The sequence below is a fragment of the Ictidomys tridecemlineatus genome, chromosome 15 (assembly GCF_052094955.1).
Source record: "Ictidomys tridecemlineatus isolate mIctTri1 chromosome 15, mIctTri1.hap1, whole genome shotgun sequence".
Taxonomy (NCBI): Eukaryota; Metazoa; Chordata; class Mammalia; order Rodentia; family Sciuridae; genus Ictidomys; species Ictidomys tridecemlineatus.
In genome coordinates, this window is record NC_135491.1 from 19250756 (window position 1) to 19270330 (window position 19575).

The 19575-nt window shown below is 55.5% G+C and overlaps 1 protein-coding gene across 2 annotated transcripts; it reads right to left on the reverse strand.

Moving 5' to 3' along the window:
* Nucleotides 1-481: 481 nt before the first annotated feature.
* On the reverse strand, nucleotides 482-13332 carry Lrp3 (LDL receptor related protein 3). 2 transcript variants are annotated; one of them, XM_078032175.1, is made up of 7 exons: nucleotides 12500-13326; nucleotides 10729-10776; nucleotides 4646-4784; nucleotides 3195-3409; nucleotides 1714-2830; nucleotides 1365-1497; nucleotides 482-1135 (listed from the first exon to the last, which is right to left on the reverse strand). In XM_078032175.1, the coding sequence occupies exons 1-7, from the start codon at nucleotides 12570-12572 to the stop codon at nucleotides 548-550; spliced, it is 2313 nt and encodes a 770-aa protein (XP_077888301.1). In that variant the 5' UTR covers nucleotides 12573-13326; the 3' UTR covers nucleotides 482-547. The 2 variants fall into 2 exon arrangements, with proteins under 2 accessions (XP_077888301.1, XP_077888302.1); XM_078032176.1 differs by having other exon boundaries at nucleotides 610-1154; nucleotides 12500-13332.
* Between the last annotated feature and the right edge of the window lie 6243 nt (nucleotides 13333-19575).

Here is a 19575-nt window from a genome sequence, read left to right on the forward strand (position 1 = left end):
GCAGAACCACCTCGCCCAGCTCCTCGGGGGGCCCTGCTAGGAAGGATGGGAAGAGGATTCAGTGTGGACAGAGCCCTCACCACTGGTGAAGCCCAATACCCCCAGGGTCCCTTTCAGTCCTATTACTATAGCTTCTGGCACAGCTCTGGGAGGAGCTGGTGCCACTATAGTGGGGGAATGAAGCAAAAAGCCACACAAAACACCCCAGAGAGCCCTGCTCTGGCCTCTCTGCCTCTCTGGAAATGGATTCCCAGGTTTGAAGTGGAGTGGAAGAATCGGTAGAAGTGAGACCCCAAGGTGCTTATGTGTGCAGGGACCCCAAAGATAGGCTCGTCACTCCACCCTCTTTCCCCCAGCCAACCCCCAGCCCCCCTCTGCCATGCCCACCCAAGTTGATACAGGCTGCTGGCTCAGGGCCCAGACCCTCCAATGGGGCTGCTGGTGGGCCTCTTGCTCTGCAAGAAAGGACGCGGAGGCAGGGTAGAAATGACTGTGTATTCCCTGGTTACAAAGCGGGGCTATGGCGGTCACCAGCGTGTGTTGTGGGTCAGCAGACCAGCAGAGCCTCATCGTCACTGGCCTCCAGTGTTGGGGAGCAGGGTGGTGGGGAGCTCCTGCAGACCTCCAGTGGCTCTGGGGAGTGGGGGTCTGGGGTGCTGCTGGCAGTGGGAGCCTGGGGGTAAGGGTCCTGGGCCAAGCAGGGCTCAGGAATTGTGTCCGGAGGGGCCGGGCTATCCACCAGAGGTTCCCTACAGGCCTTTCTGTCCTTGTTCACAGGCCCATACTCTGGGTCTCGCAGGCCCGAGGGCGCGGGTGACACTGAAGTTCCCACCTCTGGTGCATGGCCAGGGGCACTGGGAGGTCCATCCCCAGCTGCTCTGGGGCTGCCTGTGTCTGTGTGGGATGCTGGGGGATCCGGGGCGGCCCCGGGTGCAGGCTGGAGGAGCCCGTCGCCCAGCACCGTCTGTGATGTGCGTGCAGCAGTCAGCAGTGGAATCTGGCCCCGAGGTGCCCGTGGCCGGTGAAAAAGCCGGTTCCAGAGGCGGCCCAGACGGCGGCGGGAGGGCCCCCGGCGGGAGGCGTGCCGGCGCATCTGTCTCCGCATGGCTGTGCGAAGGTTCTGTAGCACCGAGGCCTAGAGGGTGGGGCAGCAGCTAAGGGAGTAGCCACTTAGGGGCAGAGGTCAGCACACCCCCAAGGAACCCAAGACCAACTCGCACCCCCTCTACCTGCCTGGGGTCCCCTTAGGTCACTAGCCCAGGTCTCACCTCCCCCTTCTGTGACCCCTGGACCAGGCTGTCCCACACGCTGTCCTTCCTGGCCCTTTGTCCCTCTGGTCTTGGGTCACACCTGCGGAGGCTCACCTGGGATGCACTGTAGACGGGAAAATCCTCCACGGGTGGGATGAGGCCCTGTGCAATGAGCTGACCATAGGATGGGGGTGCCTCCCGCCGCACAAACTCGGCCTCTAAGCGCGTCATCTGGGTCTCGAAGGCCCTGAAAGCAGTGGACAGAAGGGAAGTGTGGCAGGGCTGGCCAACTTCCTGGTGGTCCCCAACAGGACTCAGGGACTCTGCCCCTCCATCTGGAAAACGGGAGCTGCCCAGACCCAGCAGTGCCCACTGGAAAGGCCTGAGCCTCCATGGGCAAACCCACAGCTGCACACACGGTGAGCAGGGAAACCAAGGGCCCCGGCCACGGAGGGGTACCCACCTGTACTCCTGCGTGCGCAACGAGTAGAGCTTGAAGGCGCAGCCCAGGGCGATGACAAGCAGCAGGCCACACACCAGGCTGCCGATGAGGGCAGCGGTGATGACCTTGCGGGGCACAGCGGCCAGGCAGCCGTGCTCATCGCTGCCGTCCTGGCAGTCCTCCTGGCCGTCACACCGCCACGTCTCAAAAATGCACAGGTTGGTCCCGCAGTGGAAGGTGCCGGGCTGGCAGGAGAAGCAGTTCTTCTCGTCGGCGCCATCTGGGCAGCTTTTCTGGTTGTTGCAGCGGTCAGCGGGTGCATAGCAGAGGCCACTGCCACCCTCGCAGGGGTATTGGTCGGGTGGGCAGGCGGGGCAGCCCTGCTCATCCCGGCCGCTGGCACAGTGCCACCAGCCATCACAGCGCTGCGGCTCTGAGAAGCAACCCTGGTCTCCGGTACCACTGTCATCCCCCTCGCTGCTGCTCCCGCATGGCTGCTCCCACGGGAGGCAGTAGCCCTTCACCTGGTAGGTGGCATTGAAGCCATGGCCAGCGCTGCGGGCGCGGGCATGGTAGGCCACAGTGAGGCGGCCCTGCGCAGCCTCGAGGCTCACAGGCCGGTGGTTGCTGCGGTAAGACAGCGTCTGCAGCAGGCGGTCCCCGCGCTCACCCAGGCCCTCATACACCTGTACATAGTCGTCGTAACCCAGCCGTAGCTCCAGCTGCAGCAGCACACGCCGAGGGTCCTGCGTGTCCACCAGCCATGTGCAGTGAAGGTCCGAGGGCCCACGGGCCGCACCAAACAGGTCTGGGGAGGCGAAGGAGCCATAGAAGCTGCCCAGCCGCCGACCGCATGCCAGGTCGGGGCAGCCAGCCTCATCAGAACCGTCGCCGCAGTCCTGCGTGCCGTCACAGCGCCGCTCCACAGGCAGGCAGCGGGTGGACCGTGCCCCACTACAGGGAAAGGTGCCCCCCGGGCACAGGCTGCCTGGAGGCTCAGAGGCAGGGGCAGAGCAGTTGCCCTCATCAGAGCCATCTCCACACTCATCCACAGTGTTGCACTGCCACGGGCCTGGAAGGCACTTGCCGTTGTCACAGCGGAACTCATCTGGCTGGCAGGACACCTGGCCCAACTTCCCTGTTGGAAGGAGGTAGAAGGAGGCAGTTAGGGGAGAGCTGAGCCCCCCTCCAGCATGGGGGCTTGGGGCCAAGAGTGGGCAGGAGCACCCCCCATTGCAGCTGGGACCAGGAAGGGCCAGGCCACTGGGATTCCTAAGTGGGCTCATTCTCTGATCTGACCTTTGCCTGAGGGCAAGTCTGTGAAGTGGGGTCAGTGACCTGGAGAGGTTCTGGTGCAGCAGCTTAACAGCCCCACCCACATCCTAAGATGGACAGGGCTGGTCAGAGTGAACCCTGCAAGGAGTAGAGGGCACCGCCCCAACCCAGGAGCCAAACACTGAGCATTCCATGCTGTCCCCACCCTGATCTCTGGTTGGCATCACCTCTGATGTAGGAGAGGCGGAAGCCCTGGGCTTGGCCAGAGCTAGAAGCGTCTGAGTGGAAGAAGATCCAGACATGGTCCCGGGCAGAGATGAAGGCGGGCGGGATGGCAGAGCCGCAGAGCCGGAAGGCCTCTTGTCGAGGCGGGGCCGCTGGACCCAGCAGGAGCCAGTCCAGGGAGCACTGATGGGACTCCTCCACATCAAAGTTGCGGAAACTACAGGGACAGACAGAACCACAGAAATGGGTGGGGCAGGCAGAGATGCCATGGACTGGCAGAGTGTTCAGGCCAGAACTCACAGCGACGATGGCCAGCCTGCCCCACCCACTACCCCTGCCCTGTGTCTCCCAAACTGCCTGCTCTTCCACCTAGAGGTCCAAAGAATCATGACATCTGTGGACAGCATTGGTCACACTCAACTTGGTTGCAGCTCCCTGTCTTCCTCCATCAGCCCACACACAGCAACCCAGCCCAAGGCCAAAGTGGGAGGGTCAGGAGCCACCTGGACACTTTCCTCTGAAGGGTGGAGGCTGAAGGGCCCCCATCCCTCCCAGACCTGGTCAACTGGAACAGACCCCGCACAAACTCCCAGAGATGGCATTGAAGATAAGGCTGTGCCCACAGGGCCAGTGCTGCAGCTGGGTGACAGCTAATCACCTAGGGAGGAACCTTGGCCCTGGAGCCATGGCTTGTGGCCATAGGGAAACTGAGGCACAGAAACCAAGATAGCCCCTGTTCAAGGCCTTCACATCCCTGTCTTTGGGAGCTGTGGAGTAACTGGGCCCTGGGCAGCGGTGTGCCAGGGGTGTCTGGACTTTGGCATTTAGGAGAACAACAGCAGGTGGAACCCACAGTAACCCCCTAACTAAATGTCCCCATGACCATCTCAAGCCAGGCCTTCCAGCTCCTCAGTGCCGCTATCTGTTCCCACACCCCCGTTTCCTTCTGCATATCTCTGCAGCTCAAAGGCACAGCTCCTGCCTGGTTCCCTTCCCTGCTGAGACCACCGCAGGCCCCTTGGGAAAACTGTGTTCTGGGCTCTGTGCCAGCCTGGCCTCAAGCCACCCCTGCAGGACAGAGGATAGCTCTGCTAGGTCAGAGGCAGTCAGATCAGGCCCACCAGTTCCCAGGGCTCAGGACAAGAGACCTGGCTTGGAACACCCAGTCACAGAGGCCCAGGGAGCTGGGCACACTCACATGCTCATGTGCATTCACATAGGCGCACACATGGTCACACGTGTCCTCTCAGACACCTCATGCATGTGCTCCCTGCATCTACAGACATGGGCTCATGCATGTGTATGTGCTCATACGCAGGTCCTTGATGCCTGCTCAGGAATGGGCTTGTGCAAGTCCACAAATGCATATGCATACTCACACACCTGTCCATATGCTCACCCAGCATGTAAAGTCCCACACTGATTGCCCCCAACACCCTCAAGGGCCTCCTACCTGATGGTGATCATGTCCCCACGGTCGCCTTGGATGTACCAGCTGCAGTTGGTGCCTGGTGGGTAGTTGAGGGGCCAGGCTGGGCTGTAGATGACACCGCGCCGTTCTGTGTGCTGCTCCAGCTTCCCACTGCAGGCAGCTGTCAGGAGAGGAGGCTGAGAAGTGCCCACCCCACGTCTGGGTGGAGAGGGGGTTGGGGGTGTGCTTGAGCGCAGGTCTTTCCCATGGTGCCATCAAGTGCAGCTAAGGGTAGCCAGCCATGAACTCAAGACTTCATAGAAGAAGTGGGGGTGGGGGAGGTCCAGGAGGGTTCTCCTGGACTTGGGGCAGCACAGCGCCCATCCCATGCTGTAGGCCAAAGCCCAGGTCTCTGGAAGGGCTGAGAGTGAGCCACCAACTCCCCCTGGCAACCAGCACCTGCCAGGGCAGCACCATTGCCTCAGGGCCTCAGCTCAGAGAGAATTCTGCACCCTGGGCCTGCTAGGCTTACCAGCCATCTCACTGGGGTCCCCTGCCTGCCCGTCCTGGGGCCTGCCAAATGCACATCAGCCCTGGGAGGAGAGGGGCTTTGTTCACATTCACTGAGCACCTACTATGTACCAAACAAAAGTGATAGGCATGCTGAGTAAGGCAGGCCAAAGTCCTGCCCTGGGGAACTCACAGGCTGGGGAGGGAAGCAGACAACTTATACAGAAGGCCTAGTGACGATTATGACACAGGCCCGGAGGGAGGCAGCAATGTCCAGGAGTGGCTGGAAACACAGGCTGGGGCTGAGTGCACCTTATGCAGAGCTGGGGTCTTACCCTGAGTATACATGGAAAGCCACTGAAGGCAGAGGTCATAACCAGAGAAGGAAAGAGGCTCAGAGAGGATAAATGACTTGCCCAGGGCCACATAGCCAGTGAATGACAGAGTCAGGATTCACTCTGGTCCTTTAATGAGCTCAGCCTCTCACAGCCAGCCCTAAGCCAACAAGCATTTATAGAGTGTCGACTGTATGCCATGTCCAGGATGGACACAGAGCAGCACACTGACCAGTGTGACTGAGGAGCCCACCACACTACTGGCTTCCCTTTAACTGATTCATTATCTGCAGCCTCCACCTGCTAGCTGAGCCCACCCAGGCTGAAGGCACCAGACCGCAGGGGCAGTACAGAATACCCAGGCGTTCCAGGGCCAGGCAGTAGGCCTATACACTTGGTGCACCTTCTCACAGTACCCTCAGGCCTGCACCATGTCAGTTTATCTGATCTAATCTGGGACAAATGCAAGGTCCATTTTATAGATGGAGGAAACTGAGGCTCAGAGAAACAAGTGATGATCAAGTGACCTCCCCCCCTTAACTTCCCACTCTTGCCCCAGAAGCCACGTTCTCTCTACCCCCTCAGCAAGACTCTCTGGGACTCCAAATGGGGCAGCTGCAGTAAGAGGGAAAGCCTTCTGGTCTCCCTACACTCCATGCTCTTGGGACAAGCACAAGATTCACTCATCCACCCTATCAGCCTCATGGCTCCCATAACCTCAAGCCCCTTGGTCCTGCGCATGGAGAGATTTTGCTCCTGCTGAGCCCTGAAGGGTTTTTCCCTACTCTCCTATTTCACGCCTGCTCAGCTTCAGCTGTCAAGTCCCAGGTCCCTTCTCAGAGACAACCTTCCCAGGCTGCCCCAGTGAAGTCCCCATCCCCCACCTCTCCTCCCCAGCATCTACCAGGGCAGGGATTTCCCTCTCCTCCCCAGCATGGGTTGATGACAGGCTTCCACAAGAGGGAAGGACTGTGATGCTCTAGCCCAAAACCCTGACCCCAGGAGCCTGCCACACATGGCCAGTCACCCTGGACCACTGAGTGGTCAATCCATGTACCCACTGAGCATCATGCTGAGGGACAAGCTGTGAGCTGAGGCTCCTTCTGCTTGGGGACCAGTCATGACCATGGGGTCCAGATTATCCAACATTGTAACCACAAACTGGTCACCCCCGCTGACTGCTCACAAGAGCATCAAAAGGCTAGAAGAGAAATGCCACCCTTGGCCCTAAAGAAGCTTGGCCACCATAAGGCCATCAGAGCCTCAAAAGTCCCAGCTCAGCAAGTTTATAAGCCAGTGTCCCTAGACCTGGTGCTTCCACATGGTCCTGGGAGACAGCCTTCTGTGCTTTAGGTTCTTCCCTTTCCAGGAAATGGGAGCCACGTGACCACTCCCAGGACAAGAAGACAAGCACTAAACAAATGGAACAGGTCTTAGCCAAACGTATGAGGGACCCCCAGCCCCAGCCTAGTTCCTGTTGATGGGTGAGGCCATTGGTCACTCGGGTCTCCCAGAGACCTGAGTGCTGACCTGGGATGCCCGGGAAGGTTTCTCTCTCCAGAAGGTGCTGGAAAGGAGATTCCTGGGAATGGAGGGCCCAGCAAGGCTGAGGGCACAGCTTGCCCCCATATCAAGTCTCTAGGGCATATTAAACCAGAGCACCAGGCCTCTGGGTCAGCAAGGGCAGGAAACAGCCCTTGTTCATCTTTATCCTCAGCTCCAAGGACAGGGCTGCCCCAGCCCCACAGGGGATAGACAGAGACCTACTCGTCTTGTCAGGACAATAAGAGGCCACATGTCTCATCCACACTGGCCAAGGAAAGCCAGGCCCCTCCAGTGTCACCAGCCACTTCAATCTCTTCCCAACTGCCCTAGCCAGAATACATCTCCCTGCTACCCCCTGTGGCTGGCCATTCACTCAAAGGTTGGGAAGCCTGTCCGGATAACTGGACCAGTACCTGCCAAGCTCTGGCTTTCCAAATACCAGTGACATGTCCTCCCAGATGGCCTCAACTCCAAAGGCCCCCAGCACTTCCCCAGAAATCCCCACGTCAGGGGCATCAAGGGCATTGGCCCTCTGTTAACTATCTGCTCTTCTCCAGAGTGGGTCACGGGCAGGGGGAGGTTGTCTGCAGCCACCAGCCCAGCCTGGTGCAGACGGAGTGTGGAGCAGAAGGGAGGCTGGGGTCTTCCAGGAGCTCCATCAGGGACTCTTGACTGGATGCCACTTGGCCATGGGCCTGGTGGATGCCCCCAGCTCAGACAGGGGCCCTCTAGCTCTGTCTCTGCAAAGGCAGCCTCATCACACCCCCACAGCACCACCCCAGGGCCCAGGGCCAGACAGGGATAAGGTCATGAATCCAGTCCCAGCGTCATACAGACAGACAACATTCTGCCCTGAGCCTTAGCTTGTCTGTCAATAAAATGGAATCAGTGTATGTTGCTTGTTTCAGTGGGATGATTTAAGTGATAGGGGGGGCTATCAGTGGGGCAGGGGACTCTCCAGGAAGTGAGGGTTGGGTGAGGGTCCGTAGGCTGGGTGGACAGAGGAGAGGAGGGAGAACCATGAGTTTGGGAGATACTAATGCAGGAGAGGGCTTCAGGGGTGTTTGGGGCACACAGAGAGGAATGTCTGAGCTGACCTCACTCTGGCAGAAGATTGCCTCTGCTCTCGACGCCCGCATAAGTGGGAAAGAGATGACTGGGCACTTTAAAGGACAGTGTCCTTTTTCCCTGGCCCAAAAGTCGTCAAATACTCCCGAGAGGACATGAGCAAGAACTGATGAAGCACAATTTGCAGATCTGATTTCCAGAGGTGAGATCGATACTCTGGACAAGCCGTCTGGGTAACCTGATGGCAGGGAGCTTGGAGACCCATCCCAGACACTCCGGGAAATCGTCAGATGAGTGTCAGGCAGCATAAGCCCTGCCCAGGCTCACCTCTTGGGGCCTCACTGGGTTCTGGGGAATGTGGGAGGTGGGTCCTCTGATCCAGTCAGTCCCTGACATACCTGGGGCAGAGCAGAGACTGTGAGGTTCCTGGGCAGCCTAGCTGGGTCCTGGAGATTATCTGAGCCCAGGGCAGTTCTGAGAAGAGGTGGGGGAGTGGTTCCTGATCTGGTCTCCTTCACAATAGGAACAGCAGAGAAAGTTCTACAAATGCAGAGTCGCGAAGCATTATTGGAAGGGGGAGCCTCGGTCCGTCAGAAGCTGGTAGTAATGCTGGAGGGATCAGAGCTAGCGTCCCACACTACCACCTATCATCACACAAGCTGTGTATAAAATCACAACACCAAGGGCACCATGCATGGGAATCGATGTGCAAACAGCAACCCCTGGAGTTGAGCAATGTGGGCCCTGCTGGGGCCCAAGGTCTTAAAAGCTAAGAACAATCAAACATGAAGACCCAGACAGGTGTCTTTCTCCCCCAAGCTCCATGAGTGGTCCTTCTCTTTGGAGCATCACTTTTCCAACCCTGAATGTAGCAGATATGTTTGGGGCAACATGCCTACCCACCACCTTAGCAGAAGAACTGGCCTGGGGCTCATGTTTGTGAGATGTGAAACCTTCTTGTCCCTTTCTCCTACTCTACCCTGACCACAAACATCTGATTCTGGCTAAGCCAGTCTTTTCCTGGAAATTGGGATAGGAGACCGGAATGTCCTCTCTGCTGGAACATCAAGCAGGACTAGGCTGGTCAGTGCTGAGCAAGGCCAGGCCCTGGGCCAGCCCAGGTTAGCAGTGGACACGTGGCTGCAGAGAGTGTGGAGCTCAGGTGCAGAGAGACTTAGGAGGCAAGCAGAAGCCAAGTCTTTGAGACGGGCAGGCAGACCAGCCTCTGTGCCCTGACCTTCCTATCCCTGTGACTGCAGCCAGCAAGGGTACCTCCCCCTGAGAGTTCCTAGTACCTGAGCCAGGCTCAATGGGTTTCTGTAGCCAGCCAGTCCCTGAGCAGAACTAGAAACCTCAAACAGCTCCTGCCCTACCATGCAGCACAGCAGACAAAAAGCAAGTCCAGGGTCCCAGATTGGGCATCACACATCTTCCCTGAGGACTTTGAGTTAACTTTGACCCAATGTTTTTATGCAAATACCTGTCCTTACTTGAATAGCATTTTAGGGTTTGCTGAAGATGCCTCTATATAGGTGGAATGAGTAAGAGATGGTGAGGTTTATCAGGGTGTATCAATTACAGTACAGGCTTCCCTCGTGTCCTTTCTCAGAACTCTCTGAATGGAAGCGAGGGCCACAAAGGCCTGGATTTATCCATTCACCAATCCCTGGCAACCCCTCAGCGATGGAGGATAGATGTTCTTGGCTGCCCCTCCTGCTCCTGACAGTCTTTGCTATGCTAGGCACCAGGCCAGAGCCCTAAGATGGCCACTGGATGACCAACCCACACTGACAGGCAGGAGGCCAGCACGGAGCCTTCAATGTGCTCCTCACATCCTGTGTGTACTACTGGCCAAAGTCGATCTCTCTCCTGCAAGTCAACAGCCCAATGCTCACCTTTCCTGTGCAGTGTTCCCAGGCTAGGCCCTCACCTGCCCTCTACCTGCCTCTCACACACCAAGCCCATACTTCCCCAGCCCTGATGCATTCTAGGACCCAGGACCAGGAGCTAGAGACCACCCTACAGCCCATGTCCCCAGGATTATTCAAAACGGCCTGTCCTGAGCTGTTTGCTCTGCCTGCCTTGACTTTCCCACGGAAACCCCAACAAAGGCTCTGGCCTCTCCTTTCCCAAACCTAGTAATCCCCCATGGTCCTGTGTGGTACAGCATGTCCCCATCTCTCATGAGGAGACAAAAATTCTACCAATGGTCTTGGTTTCTCTGTGTCATCACTCAGTCCTACTTCTGTAAGTTGAATCATTATTTTAACACAGGTCAGCATCTCAGGGCCCGAAGGAACCCCACGGCCTACAGGAGGCACAATCTGTCAGTTGCACAGGGTGCTGGTAGTTTGCCAGTAGTAATAAGCCACACATGCCAGACCCCATGTTGAGTGTCTTGCCTTATTGGTTTATATTTAATATAAAGACCATATTTTGATGTAGACCTTTATTCATCCATTTAACAGAAGAGGAAACTGAGGCTCAGGGAAGTTCAAGCTTGCCCAAAACCAAAGAGCTCCTTTATGATGGAGAAAAGATTCACAAGAACTGATTTTCTCCATAAGAGGCCAGCAAACTGCAGGGTGGAGCTAGGATCTGAAGGCCGGTCCTCAAAGGTCAACAACCCAGAGGGGCTGGAAGGAGAGGAAGAAAGCGCTTACTTACCTAGAGCTGGAACTGCACTGCTGAGCTTTCCCGTGAGAAAGAGGTTCACTGTGGGAGACATAAAGAGGGGTCAGAAGGGCATAGTGGCCCTCAGGGTCCCAGGCACCTACTCTGGGCCAGTGGCAGGCCTTGCAGGGGAATAGAACAACACAGCTGAACCTGGTCCCTTTCACAGGGCAAGGCCCAGAGTGCTGCTTGAGGCTTTTGCTCCACCCCTAGTTCTGCTGGGATGCATAGAGGCAAGGACCCCAGAGAGACCTGACACATCCATGGCCAGAGAGAGCAACGTGCTAGTCTGGTCCCGTCACACCACATCATATCACTTAGGGGGTTTCCTCTTAGAGCCACCCATCACAGAGACCTGGTTCAGCCACGTCACCTACCCAGCAGCCAGAAAGGGAAGGGAAGAAGTTCTAATTATCCCCATTTTACAGGGACACTCATCTAGAACAGCGACCCTCTTCACTGAGCCACTCTGACCTTGGGAGGGAAAACAAAGAATTATCCTGCCACCCCCTCAAGTACCCACCTCCATAAGGTTCTTTTGCTTTTATCTACTGCTCTGATCAGGGGGTCTCAGGCCCAGAAGAGAACACAGATAAAGTGGAAGGCAGACCTAAGTTCCTGGGGTTCAGAGTGCTTCCCTCCCCCATCAAAGATGCCAGTGAATCAGGGAGCATTTCTGGAGGGTCATTGCAGACCTGGTCACCTGTCCTGGGCCACTTCAGGACACCCAGATTCTGCCAAGCAGAGCCATATCCCATATCTGAGCAGGAAGGAACTGCTCACCAGGGGACACAGCAATGCAGAACCCAGAACCCATGACCACAGCCAAATTGAGAGGTGGACATTCTGGAGGTTGTGTCCCTTATTAAGACCAGCTCACACAGCTGGGGCACAGCCCCCTGATTGGTAGGGGACAGAGGAGGATACAGCTTAAAACCAATGGAGTTGTTCTTCACTTTGTCATTTCAGTCGTTTCAGCAAATTGGTCAGGTTAAAGAGCCCTCATCAGTGACATCACCCTGTCCCTTAATGACCCTCAGCTCTGCTAAGGGCCTCCCTCCTCCTTCATGGAGGTAAATAAAGGAGCCATGTGAGTTGAGCATTTAACTCCTTCCTTCCCCTCTGCGCAACGTGGGTCGTGGAAAAGTGGACAGAAAAACTCTTGAGGAGGAAAGGAGCCCTGGCCCAGGTGCCAGGCCTGGACAGGTCTCTGGCCATCCAGGAACTCGCCATCCTGTGCTGAACCGGCCCGCCCGCTGGGGCTGAGACGACACAAAGGGAAAATGAGTCATTCGCACAGCTGCCTTCTCTCTGGAATCCTCCCCCGGCCCCGCATCCTGAGTCCCCTTTTGGCTAGCACCCACCCCCGCCTAAACTCCAGGCAGGAAACAGTTCCTTCTTCTGAGGGCCTTTGTCAGCTGCTCTGGAGGCCCAGATCGCCACCAAGCTGAGTGCCGGCCGGCGGGGATGAGCTGCTGCTGCCAACCCCAGACCCTGGCGGACCCGTCTCCTGCACCAACCCGCCGCCTGTGCGCCGCTCACCGCCGGCGCCAGAGCGCTACTCGGAGGCGGGCAGGGGCCAGGACTACGCGCTGAGCCGCCCTCCCAGGCCTAAGGCCCGAGCAGGCCGAGAGGGCTCGGGAGCAGGAGCCACCCCAGCACGGGTCCGGACAGCGCCGGCTGGGCGGGCGCAGAGTCCAGCCAGGGGGGCGTGGAGCTGCGAGGTTGGGGACCCGGACCCTCCAGGCCTGCGCGGCCCACTCACCCAGGCAGACGACGGCGAGCTGCGCCCGGGCGCCCGGCGCCCCCTCCAGCCCCGCGGCCGCCCGCTTCTCCATGCCGGGGCCGGCCGCGCGCGGGCGCCGCCTCCTGCCCTCCGGCTCAGGCTCGGGCTGGGGCTCGCGCTGCTGCTGCTGCTGCGGCCGGGCTGTAGGCGGCGGCTCCGGCGGCCTCTTTGTGCGGCGGCGATGCAGGCCCGCAGCTTGCGGGGCCACATCGGCCGCGGCGTCACGGGCCCCGCAGGGGGTCAGCGGCGGCCGCCAGGCAGGACCCCTGCCCGCCGCTGCCCCCAAGCCCTGGGTGCCGCGCCGAGGCCGGCCTGCGCCCCGGGGCCTCCGGAGCACCCATGCCCCGCGGCGCACTGCCTGTCCGGCCCCGGCGCCCCCGGACCGCCCCGCGCCGCGCCCAGCCCGCCCGGCCGGGTGCCGCCGATGGTGCCTCCGCGGGTCTGTCTGTCCTCCCGCCGGGCCCCTTGCCCGAGCCCGGAGCCTGGAGGCCGCGCGGCGCCAGCCACGTGACGCGCCCGCCGAGCCGCAGTGGCGCTGACAGGGCGGGCGGAGGCGGCTGGGGCGGGCCGGGGGCTCACGCCCCGCCTCGGGATGCTGGACAGCTCCGCCACGCAGCCCTGGCCCGGTCCCGCGTCCTCTGGTCCTCCAGCCGAGGCGCCCGAAGGCTGGCAGTGCGCCCGCGTCCCAGTCAGGGACCGCCCGGTCTCCCAAGCCCACGGACTCTTCCCTCCCAGAGCCGGAGCTGAAGGAGGCGGCGCTGGGGAGGGAGGGAGAGGGCCGCTGGGTGGCAGAGAAAGAGCGGCCTAGAGCGGCTCCGGGGTCCTGAAAGCGAGACAGTGCGTGGTGACTCAGAGCTCAGCCTGCCTTCCTCCGGTCCCTGTTGGAGCTCTTCCGTGCTTGTTTGCCACAGCTCAAGTGCCCCACCCACTCACATCTCAAAGGTGATTCCTCTATAAAAAGCAAAGCCTGTGAGGGCAGATTGGTGAGCACCCCGAGAGGCCCACGACACCAGCCCCTCTCAGGGACCCTGAGCCACCCAGTCAACTCACAGGCACTGAGGAATGGAGAGGTCGCTTGCCTTTCAGCCTTCGGGTTGCCATCCGACAGCTATCAAACAAGGAGTTGAGTTCAATAGAGAACACACACACACACACACACACACACACACACACACACACACACACACACGATACTCTTTGTAGACGCAGTATCTTACTAACTCATTTTCACCCGGGTCTCACCCGCATTTTTAAGAAGATGTTTTGGGGGAAACCCTTAGTTTTTGTTTATCTGTCTTGTTCTCTCCTAATTCTGTTGGTGATTTTTTTCCAAAGCAGGCTTTTTCTTAGATGATGTATTAAAGGACTTAAAAACCAAAAAAAGATTTTCTGACTTGCAATATAAAGCACTAGCCTGCGTGTAATTTGCTTTCAGAATTTCCTCAGATCCCTAACCACCCATGACCAGGCATTTATTTATACGTGACAAAATGGTTCGACATAGACAGGGCCCTTGGCAGAGAGTTTTGTCTCTGCTTGAGAATGCTGCCTACTTCAATGTCCATATCGCAAGTTATACAAGGAATCAAGAGACCAATGCCACAGGGAGTCCCATTGGAGCCTGAGACAAAAGGAAAATGTATCGTTATATACAGCTGTCAAGTTATCATCCCATATGTTGAACCAAGTAGGAAAGTTTAATAAAACTCTACAATCATAAGACATGACCGTATATAAGGCTTCATGTTCCCCAATCTGTTCACAGCCCATTGTCAAACCTACCCAGCAAGCAATGACCAAAATATCTAGGAACCTAGGGCTGAAAGGAGACAACTGTCCCCATTGTACAGTTGTGCAGGATCATAAAACAACTGGTCGTTATATCAATTCCTCATTGTGTTCATCATGTATATTTTTTGCAGTTGTTTGGATTTCTAAACTTGCATTAAAATTTGATTTATTTTGAGTATTGCATTTTATGGCACTCAAATTTTGTGCCCATGTGGGTGTTTCCCTGATATACCCTTGCCCTTGCACATACTGAGATCTTGGTTATCTGATATTCCATTTCTCACATAGCCTTAAGGTGATCTAGAGGCCATCTCATAGGGTAGGGGCTTGCTGGGGGTCCTCTGTGTAGCCCTTGCCCGGTCTTCTCCCTCATCACCTTCTCACCACTTCTCGAATGGTTCCTGACAGCTCTGTCTCTGCTGCATGTTCCTCTGTCCTAGCTACAGCCACCTGGATCCCTCCTATTTGCAATAAAAGTCCCCATGTCAGCTTGAGTTGTATACAGGAGGTTTCTAGTCATCATCAAAACCTTCACCTACTGGGAAAGGAGTGATGTAAATAATAGATCTGAAACAACAGGATGGCTAGGGCAGGTGAGGGAATTGCAGTGGAGTGGAGGAGCTCAGACACAGGACAAGAGTCTCAGCAGGAAGCTGGGCTTCCTAGTTAGGAGGAAGCAAAGCCCTGTTTTTACTCCCTTGCATAGCACTCCCTGGCATCTCCTGAGGCATGGACCATAGGCCCAGGAGGCCTTCAATAATCTGCTCCAGAAGTAAGGAGCAAGAGGGTAGGCAGAGAGGAGAAGGCACACAGAGGCACCCCAGACAACAAGGCCACTGCTGTTGTTCACTTACCAGTCATACACCCAGAACCCCACCTGACATGGAGAAAGCCAATGTCTCCTCATCATTTCCCCCCGCCCCCATAGATGCAAACTCAAGCCTCTCGGCCAACTGCTTATTGGACACTAATTAAGAAGATCCTGAGCTGGATCAATTTGCCTTGATTTCAAATCACTAGAATCTATTCAAGCATGAAAAGTCAAAGTGGCTTTTGCAAATGAAGATAAAACGAGATCTTACAACCACCTGGTTCATCAGAGGTCTTCCCAGGAAGGAAACCCTTCATTGTTCCAAACAGAGCTGCAGACCAAGATACCTCTCACTCCTGTGATCTGCTCCTGCTTTATTGTTCCCAAATCATTTCATGGCCACATCACTTACTGACTCAATAACTTTTACTGCAATCTCTCTACGTCCACTCCATCACTAAGACCTGCTGGTGTACACGGTGTATCTCACATCTGCACATATCTCTCCATCACCAAGACCAGTCCCCCTTCTTCCACTCACTGTCTCCTCTCTCCTGAAGCTCTATAGAAGGCTCAGTGTGACCTCCTGCCTCCAAATCCATCTCCCACATTTTTACCGTGCACATTGGATCACACTCCCTGCAGAAAGTGCTCCAGAACTGACCTCAGAGTTTTTTAGCTTAAGCTGTGTGATCCTGTGTGACCATCTCTACCTGCTACCTGTCCAAGCCTCTATCCACCATCAACTTGTTCTGGCCCTAGAATTTTTCCACACTTCCCAGAGCTATTTCTACTCTTCCTCTGTGTCCCACCAGGAGGACATCCAAGAGGTAGAGGCAGACATCATTCAGAGAAATGTTCTCAGCCTTGGGAGCAGCCTCTGTAGCACACACTATGTGGACATAGTGATGAATCCCCAGGCCTCCAGGGCTCCCTTGGAGAGAACTTCAGCTGCTCACTCAAGCTAGCAGAGAGAGAAGAAGGTCTGTGTGCATCTCTTTGGCCATTTCTTCTTGGGAAGAAACTGTCTTAGGATGCTTTATAAGATCCAGTCTTCTAAATGGTTTTTTTGCTCTTGTATATTAAAATCCATGTTTCTCCAATGATTTTTTTTCTTTAATTTACTACTGCTACTATCCCTTGCACATGCTAGGCAAGTGCTCTACCACTGAGCTACTCTCCTTATCTCTCCAATGATATTTTTAAATCATAGCAATTCAGGTAGAAATTAGCATGAAAACCGGTGATATGACATGTCTAAATGGGAGATAATGTTGTATGATTTTGAAGTGAGGAGGCTCTGGAGAAACGAAGCTAAGGTTTAATTGGATAAAATATGAAAACCACAATAAGATAGTACTATGAATTCATTAGGATGACTACTGGGGAGAGAATACGCTAATAATAAGTGTTGGCAAGGATGTGGAGACACTGGAAATCTTGCTGGTAGAAATGTCAATGGTGCACTCTATCGGACACTATGGCCGTTCCTCAGATAATTAAAAATGGAATTACCATGTGACCAGCAATTCTACTTCTGGGTATATACCCAAAAGAATCAAAGGCAGGGACCTTAACAGATACTGTATGCCCATGTTTGTAGCTGCAATGCTCACCAGAGACAAAAGGTGGAAGCAATCCAAGTGTCTGCTCACTGATGAATGGATAAACCAAATGTGCTATAAGCATTCAATGGACTATTAACCATGGAAAGAAGGGAAATTCTGACGCCTGCCACAACATGGAGGCACCTTTAGGACATTATGATAAATAAAATAAGCCAGCCACAAAATGACAGATGCCATACAATTCCACTTAAATGAGGTTCCTTGAGTAGTCAAATTCATATAAACAAGAAGTGGAGTGGTGGCTACCTGGGCTAGTAAGAGGGGAAAATATCACTTTGGCAAAATGAAAAGAGTTTTTGAGACAGATGGTTGCACAAAAAATGTGAATCTACTTAACATCACCTAACTGTGCACTTAAAAATGATTAACCCCAAGCCAGGCATTATGGCACATGCTTATAATCCCAGCAGCTCAGGAGGCTGAGGCAAGAGGATCCATGAATTCAAGAATGGCCTTTTTAAAAAGGCTATGGATAGAGCTCAGGGGTAGTGTTTCTGGCTGCTATCCCCAGTGCCAAGAAAGAGATGGGGAGGATTTTAAATCTTTAAAAGTTTACCACAGGGGCTGGGGTTGTGGCTCAGTGGTAGAGTGCTTGCCTAGCATGTGTGAGGCACTGGGTTCGATCCCCAGCACCACATAAAAATAAATAAAGTCTATTGACAACTAAAAAAATTTTTTTTAAATTTACCACAATAAAAATTAAAACTAAATTAAAATTCTAAAAAATATGTTGCAAAATTTGATGGCTATAACATTTGCTCATAGACTTGGGGTTTGGTGTAGCTTTCTATGGCCTCTGTCTTTCCAGAGCATTGGTCTGCCAGAGTGGGGAGAGAAAAGCTCAGAGCTGAGAGCCTGCTCCACTGTGTAAAATACTATTTTAGTCAGCTTTCCATTGCTGTGACACCAATTCCTGACAAGAACAACTTAGAGGAGGAAAAGTCAATTTGGGGCTCACAGTTTCAGAGGTCTCAGTCCCTAGTCAGCCAACTCCATTGCTCTGAGTCCAGGGTGAGGCATCACGTCATGGCAGAAGGCCCAGCAGGTGAAAACGACTCCACTCACCACAGGTCGACAAACACAAGTAGACTGCCCACAACCCGAGAGACAGGCCCCTTCCACGCTGAGAACGACAGAGGCATGGTCCCCGCCCTCACGCAGCTGACAATCCAGCAAGGAAGACAGGGGACAGCCACAGCAGTGAGGCCCCGAGAACAAGGGGAACTTGCAGTGAGGCAGAACCAGGCAGTGACCTGGGGCCACTTCAGGAAGCCCTCCCTGGGAGGTGGCAGTAGAGCTGAACCCTGGACGGGGAAGAGAGCCAGCCAGGTGAAGACCAGAGGGAGCCTCAGAGCAACGTCCCAGCAGCAGGAGCCAGCTGCTCGAGGGACAGGACGGAAGGAAGCCAGCAGAGCCCAAGGGAGGGACAGAGTGACAAGCATCGAGGTGGGGAAGTGGTCAGGGCTTTGCAGGGTGCAGGGGGCTGGGCAGCAGACTTGAAGGCCTGGGGGGCTTTGGGGGCTGGGCCTGGAACATGAGGGGATGGGTCTTTGCAAAGATCCCTGAGGATGGGACCCACAGGGAGAGAGGCCTGTCCTCCCGGGGGGCTGCCGTGTGGATGGGAGCCGAGTCCTGCCCCCAGGAGCAGGCCCAGAAGGCCGGGCAGGACGTGGGTGGTGGGCAGGCCCCAAGACTGCTGCTCTTGGCCTGGCTCTGGCGTTGGCTTGGCGTGCGGCCGCGGGGGAGCTGTGTGTGGGCACGTCCTGGGGCTGCCTGCCCGCCACCCCAGAGACAGGAGCTACAGGGAAGCCGGTTCACCTGGGCCCTGCTCTCACGTGGTGGAGGTGATGCAGGAAGGTGAGGCTGGTGGCAGGGTAGCAGGGACCTCCAGAGCCCTGAAGTCAGCCCAGAGGACAGACAACTCCCGGGCAAGGCCTTCAACTGTCTATCCAACCACTCTGTATGTAGAGGCCAACTATGAGCCAGACAGCTCCTATGCCAGGGGCCATCTAGCCAGGTGGACTGTGTTAGTCAGCTCTGCGTCACTGTGACCAAAACACCTGACAAGAGCAACTTAGAGGAGGAAAAGTTTATTTTGGCTCCCTATTTCAGAGGTTCACTTCACAGTGTGCTGACTCCACTGCTGTGGACCCAAGATGAGGCAAAATATCATGCAGAAAGGGCCTGCCAGAGGAGAACTGCTCGGCTCATGGTGGCCAGGAAGCAGAAAAAGAGAGGGTGTGGAGGGACCATGGAAAAATGCACCTTTCAGGACATAACCCATTACCCAACTTCTCCAGCCATGCCCCACCTGCCTACAGTTATGACCCAGTGAGTCCATTCAGACTAGGATGGACTGACGTAGCTCTCAGAATCCAATCACTCTGAAACATTCCTGCAATAATACAGGAGCTTAGCTGGGCACAGTGGCACACACCTGTAATCCCAGCAGCTCAGGAGGTTGAAGCAGGAGGATCGCCAGTTCAAAGCCAGCCTCAGCAATTTAGCGAGGCCCTAAGCAACTCAGCAAGACCCTATCTCTAAATAAAAAATAAAAAGGGCTGAGGATATGGCTCAGTGGCTAAGCACCCCTGGATTCAATCCCTGATACCAAAAATAATAATAATTATTATAATTATTATTATTATTATATTACAGGAGCTTTGGGAAAACATCTCATATCCAAACCATAGCACATACCCAGGCACAGCCAGCCACAGTCCACCCCACCAGCCCTGCCGCATCTGTAGTCACATCCTTGGCAATGTGCTCCATACAGCCAAGTGCATCTAGCCATAGCTCCTCTGCAAGCCATTGCTGGTTCC

Coding starts and splice junctions, on each gene's coding strand:
- Lrp3 (XM_078032175.1), bottom strand. CDS start 12,572: ATGGAGAAGCGGGCGGCCGCGGGGCTGGAGGGGGCGCCGGGCGCCCGG. Junction 4,785..10,728: donor CAGTGCAGTTCCAGCTCTAG/GTAAGTAAGCGC, acceptor CTCTCCTGACAG/CTGCCTGCAGTGGGAAGCTG. Junction 2,831..3,194: donor CCGCCTCTCCTACATCAGAG/GTGATGCCAACC, acceptor TCCTTCCAACAG/GGAAGTTGGGCCAGGTGTCC.